Source organism: Seriola lalandi, unplaced genomic scaffold (assembly GCF_002814215.2).
Source record: "Seriola lalandi dorsalis isolate HSWRI2012SDOR001 ecotype SW California unplaced genomic scaffold, Sedor1 jcf7180002054885, whole genome shotgun sequence".
Taxonomy (NCBI): domain Eukaryota; kingdom Metazoa; phylum Chordata; class Actinopteri; order Carangiformes; family Carangidae; genus Seriola; species Seriola lalandi.
In genome coordinates, this window is record NW_019525437.1 from 627,759 (window position 1) to 633,840 (window position 6,082).

The 6,082-nt window shown below is 41.6% G+C and overlaps 1 protein-coding gene across 2 annotated transcripts in view; it reads right to left on the reverse strand.

The window, feature by feature from the left end:
* The window catches only part of kdm4aa (lysine (K)-specific demethylase 4A, genome duplicate a), a 28,487-nt gene extending 22,577 nt beyond the window's left edge, over window positions 1–5,910 (reverse strand). For both annotated transcript variants that reach the window (XM_087179966.1, XM_023428884.2), the window contains exons 1-5: window positions 5,795–5,910; window positions 4,170–4,331; window positions 2,503–2,678; window positions 2,233–2,347; window positions 1,894–2,087 (exon numbers count right to left, since the gene is read on the reverse strand). In XM_087179966.1, coding sequence (XP_087036092.1) covers window positions 1,894–2,087; window positions 2,233–2,347; window positions 2,503–2,678; window positions 4,170–4,307 — 623 coding nt within the window. In that variant the 5' untranslated portion in view covers window positions 4,308–4,331; window positions 5,795–5,910. The remainder of the gene's footprint in view (window positions 1–1,893; window positions 2,088–2,232; window positions 2,348–2,502; window positions 2,679–4,169; window positions 4,332–5,794) is intronic.
* Between the last annotated feature and the right edge of the window lie 172 nt (window positions 5,911–6,082).

The following is a 6,082-nucleotide window of genomic DNA, read 5'->3' on the forward strand; positions in this document are numbered from 1 at the left end:
GTGTGGAGGAAGATGATCTGAGGGAGCGGGAGGGAGTGGGAACATGGAGGAGGTCAGACAGATATGGGGGGGTAGGTTGTGGATGGCCTTAAATGTTAATAGAAGGACTTTGAAATTAATACGGAACTGAACCGGTAGCCAGTGGAGCTGTTGGAGGACAGGAGTGATGTGGTGGATGGAGGGGGTACGAGTAATGATACGGGCAGCTGTGTTCTGGACCAATTGAAGTTTATGGAGGGATTTAAGAGGGAGGCCGAAGAGGAGAGAGTTACAGTAATCCAGACGGGAAGTGACGAGGCTGTGGACAAGGATGGCGGCAGTGTGGGGGGTGAGGGAGGGGCGGAGGCGATTAATGTTTCGTAGGTGGAAGTAGGCAGACCGGGTAATGTTACTGATGTGGGATTGAAAGGATAGTGTGCTGTCAAGGATGACACCCAGACTCTTAACCTGGGGGGAGGGTGAAACGGAGGAGTTATCAATGGTGAGAGAAAAACTGTTGGTTTTGGATTTATAGTTAGATTTGATAGTTAGATGTGTGCTTCCTGCTGCAGTCCTGTTTCTGCTCCTCATAACACATTAGTGTCTTTATTTCTTAAGCTGTGTTTCGACCAAAAGGTAACTGCAACCCTCCCTTCCTTCGGACTTTTAATCATGGCTGGTGAAATAAAATGCAGAGAGTACTCGACAAGTCAGAAATGGTCAGCACTGAAGACCAAGTTCCTGAACCTTTGGAAAGTAATACCCCCCCGACCAGGGACTTTTTTGGGGGTCGATCAATTACCCCGGAACTAAATTTAGACCCTGGTTCCTGCGGTGGAAAAACGCATAGTTCCTACAAAGGTTCCTGCCGTGGAAACATGGCTTTAGTGTTTCTTGATAATCAGGGATGAAGCGGGAAAAAAAATCTGCTCCTGACTTGGACTGGCTAATTACTACTGTCTATGTACTGTCCTGTCCTGCCAGCTAGTGGTGACTGAGGGGTTATGAGTTTTGCACCAGAACATTTCAGATGTCACACTGAGTGATAGTAACCATAGTAACAATCCATGTGCAAAGAGCTACGGTTAACTAAGAAGTGAGGTTACCAAGCAGCTGGGGACTGTTTCAGTTCAATGGCTAATAAAAAAATATATCCATTAAAACATGTCCTTCAGTTACATGAGCCTGTGGTCACTGTGTTTTGTTTTATTGGCGCAGGAAATTTGTGAGGTCCCGCCAGTGAGGGGTGACTGACAGGTTATGAGTTTTGCACAGAACATTTCAGGTCTCATGCTGAATGATAGTAGCCATAGTAACAGCAGGAGAACACATGCTCCATTGCAGTCAGTCAGCCTCGGTTCAGTTTGTCATTTGCTAAACTAATAAATTAAATATATCCCTTCATCCAAAAGGGGTTCCAGATCAGATCTCTGTTCGTCCCAAACACATTTTCTACCGTCTCCGGGATGATGGGAGGTTGTTAATCTTGAGGTTTAAGTAGATTTTTTTCAAGGTTTCTTTGTAATTCTAGTTTCTATGCCTAATGTTCTCTTGTTCATTCAGTCTTCATTGAATATATTAATAAAAATATAAATATTCATCACTACTTTATACACAGATTCGCTGTGTTGCTGATTGTTCCTGTTCCCAGTGGTTCTGTATTGATACATTTATAATCTGATTGTTGATGTTGCACTGAATCACATGTTTTCTCATCATCTCACTAAATCACTTTATATGTTTCAGGGCATGTAAAATGTTTTTGATTCGTATTCTTGAATCTGCAAGTCACTGTACGTCAGTGGTGAGTCAGGTCTGTTGATAACTTGATCGTTGCTGCTCGTTCAGATGCGGCAATGAGAAATGTGTGACATATGTGTGCAATATAGTATGAGGGGGTGTCAGAGACTGTACCAGGACTTGGGCTCTCCAAAGTGCAGATAGTTGATGCTGTACAGATCCATGTCTTCAGTGTGCCACGCAAAAGCACTCTTCCACATCCCAAAATACAGGTAGGGTGTGTTGACTCCTTTGATCTTGATCCCACTCTCATTCTCCACAGTGTCCAGAATGGTGTTGAGACGGCCGATGTTCCATTCAGTAACATCCTGCAAAGGAGTGATTCAGCAGCTGTAAGTCACAGTAAGTAACAACCTTTATCTGATCAAGAAAACCAGCATAAAATAGTTGTTCTAGTACAGTGAAGAGATTTAAGTTCCAGTTAGTGGCATTATCCAACTTATTACCACTCACTGGATCGTACAGCGTTCCACTAACATCAGCCCCGTAGAGTGGAGGGTTGAATGTCAGGTTCTTCCAAAACTTCCTCTCCAGCTCGTCAAAGTCCACATATCGGGGGTTGCAGAACCTACAAGGAGAAATGTTTTGAGATATTCAGTGAAAATCATCTGAATATGCAAGAGCGCTCATTTCAAGGTCACTATACCAGGTTGTTTACATTATAATCTTAGAGTAAATGTGTGAAAAACTCTTATCAACGATAATTTAACTATGTAAACTGACTTATCCATGTTGGAGGTCTTGCGGAACTCATGGACGGTCATGGGTTTCTTCTGGATGTTGTATTGTGTGAACAGTCCTGACTGGCCGGTCACCACCTGCTGAATGGGAGCAGGAATCACGAGGTCATCAATGTCATCGTACGTCCGTCTAGGCTTCCAGTCTTTAGGGGGAATAACCTGCAGGAGATGAAGAGCACAGGAACTCGTTGACAACAGTGTTTAAAGAGGAGCAGCTCAGAGCAGCAGAGTGGAGAGTGAGACATGACCATTATGTTCAGCTGATGAAAATATGTATAAACATGCACACTTCAATAATTATTTCCAATTGCTTCAACTGCTACATGTGATTTTAGATGCTCCTTCAAGTAGAGTCTGAAATGTAACAGCTGCTGTCTGCACTATTCCCCTAGCTACCAATCACTATCACTCCCGATCCTACATCTTTCATCAAAGCTTCACAAAACTTTGGTACATACCATGTTTGGATGACTATGAACTCTCAGTGACCACTGGGGCCCTTGGCAAAAAATTGCCAGGGGCCCCTCCAATCAGTGTTCATCACCATCATATAATGAATAATCTGACATTAACAAAAAATTTACAAAATTTTTGTTTTTTTTCCCCCCAAATGTTCACATCAGTAGGATTGTCAAAATACAAATATCAAAAACATGGAAATGCTTCTAATTTTCAAAATATAGATTATAAAGAACAATAAAAACTAAATAACTTCAGCTGGCACATAACTATCCCACCTTGTAAGGCCAGTGCTCATAAACACATACAGGTTTACTGCACACATATAGGTTTACTGCTGAACAGTGTTTGTAACAGCAATTTTCTTGATAGATTTAGATTCTTTTTTTCATAAAAGCAGTGGGCAACATATATACAGACTTTCTGGACAGACCTTATCTCCTTTTCTTGTCAGAGAATGAGCTCTGATGTGGCTCTGGACTGATGGTGTTTAGTGAATGGGACAGAGCAGCAGCACATTCAGTTGACCAATCACCAGCCAGACAGAGACATGAGTGGCTGTACCTAATTACTGCGTGATCTACTGCACGTCGTGTGATGTAGAGATTCGGTGTCTGGCCAATTTTTCACGTGACACGTCTCACAGACAGAGAAAAGACTAGCTGATGTTTTATTGACATAGCAGCAAGGCTGAATCTGAATATGAAAAAAAATATATATATTTTTTTACCATTTTAGCAGCTGTATGTGGAGACAGTGAAATTTTACTGACGTTTTCTGTTAAAAATAAATCAGAAATTCATTTATAATGAAGAAAAATCCAACATTCCAGTAACCTGCAAACTCTATGTAGAGACAGAGCTGCAGCAGCAGAGACGCAGCACAGACACAGCCAGTGTGAATACACACACACATGCAAGCTGCAGCAGAAACAACACAGCCACCACGCACGTGCAACGCAGGCAGTGTGTTCCTGGCAACATTTTTCCATCTATTCATCAATTTTCTGTACTGCCTGCTATGGCCTTCTAATGACTAACTACTGAGCAAGGGAGGGCTAATAATGATGTCCTGTTTTAGTATAAAACTGCAGATTATCCCAACTACAAACATGGATTACATTTAAGGAGAGACAATCAATCAGCACAATGTTTCATAATGACCTGACAAAACACAACAGACTCTACTTACTTTTGCCATTCCAGCTTTGTGTGCTCCTTGTGACTCCATATAGGCAATGTACCGGCTGAAGTCCTTGAACTCCTCTTTAGAGGGGGTGAACGTCATTATCCTGGAGGGGATGCTTTGGGCTGGTGTGTCTGTGGTCATCTTGTCTTGGGATTGTTACTCTAACTGGTGGAAAAAACATGGAGATGATCATGAAAACATCCAGGTTACATGTCTGTCAGTTACATGTTTGACAATGTCAGACTCATTTTAAAGAAATACATTTTAAACTCTTTTCAGCATGGGACCCAGTCTGCATCAGTTCACATCACAGGTCTGTCTCAAGTTCAGGTTTCTCTACAGTGAGTGAGGGGGAAAGTAGAGGGATATTTCCTGGCCAATTCTCTGTTGTTAACAATTGAAAGTTACTGAAATGTTACTAGATATCATAATAGCCTTAATGCCGTTTAATTAATGCTTAATGCTTTTTCTTCATCCAGACCACATCCAGCTCAAAAACTACCACATCTACACTAATAAAAACCTGGCCTTGTTTATCAAGTACACCCAAGAGACTGTTTAAAACCCTATTTCACATTTGTCTTCTTGTTTTTCTCCATCCAGACCATGTTAGACAAGGTACATGAAAAAAAAACATATTTTAGACCACATGAGACCAGGTCCCGCTTTAAAAACCACTACATGCTAACTTGTCAAACCTGAACTAAATAAACAAGCAGATTCCAGAGACCAAAAAATGCATGTTTCTCTTTTTTCACAATCCTAAACATATTTCAACTAAAGACCCAGAGCGCTATTTATAACTCAGTTTCAGATATGTAACCTTTATACAAATATATGTATACTGTACATACATATATTCAGAGGTGGACAAAGTACAAAACTCCAATACAAGTGAAAGTTAAAGTACTGGAGCACTTGGTTTTAAAAATATTAAAGTATTCAAAAGTATATTTAGGAGTTGGCTGTGATTGTTTTTTTCTACTGTGATGAACAGTGTATCACATTTTCAACATAAAATAAAATTAGTACCACTGACTAAAAGAAGGAGTAGGTCATAGAAATGCAGTGGAGTCGAAGTAAAGACTTCTCATTAACCTCCAACAGGACTAAATTAGTTATGTGATGTACAGTTAAAAACCAGAGAAGACGTTTAACTTTTAGGCAGCATGCTGCCGTGACTCCTGACTGATTGAGATTCTCAGCCTGTGATTGGGTGAATACCACGTCCATCTCACCGTGGCCCACTGACAGCGCTGCTCCTCGAAAAAATATTTAGCTAGTCCGCTAGCTAAAATGCTAACTGCACGATAGCATGTTCTGCGTCTCAGGAACTAAAAGTGTACCCAACAAAAACCAAACCACTGTCGTATTCATGACTAAACGGCAACCAATCAGCATTTGCAGACAATGTAAGTCGCGTTGTCAAACCGGATAATAATTTATTGAAAGCAGAAGCAACCGCTAAGTGTGTAGCGGAGTCAGAGATCTGACAGCTGCCTCCGTTCTCAGCTAACCAACTAGCAGACACGGCTTGTTGCTGACCGTCGGTTTCTTGTGCACAAACTTGGAGTTACTGCCTCTATCCCACAACTGAACTCATTCTGAAGTGAGAAACATGAACTTACACACGCCAAAATGTAGACGACTTGTTTTTTTCCTCAGATCACGGGTAGTACAGTAGGAATACAGACATCATCAGTCCGGGTAAGAAAGACAGTCCTCCATTATTCCAGTGACGCATGCTCAGTGTGTGTTTGTTTACATGGAACTCAGAGAGGCGGGGCTTCCGTAGACCCCCTGGCCAATCACAGAGCCTGGTTTTCCAGCCCATGCCTCATATGTGTTTTAGTTGCAGAGATCAGCTGATAAACTAAGATACCCCAGAGTTTCCCAGTCTTTTACTGTATCTACGG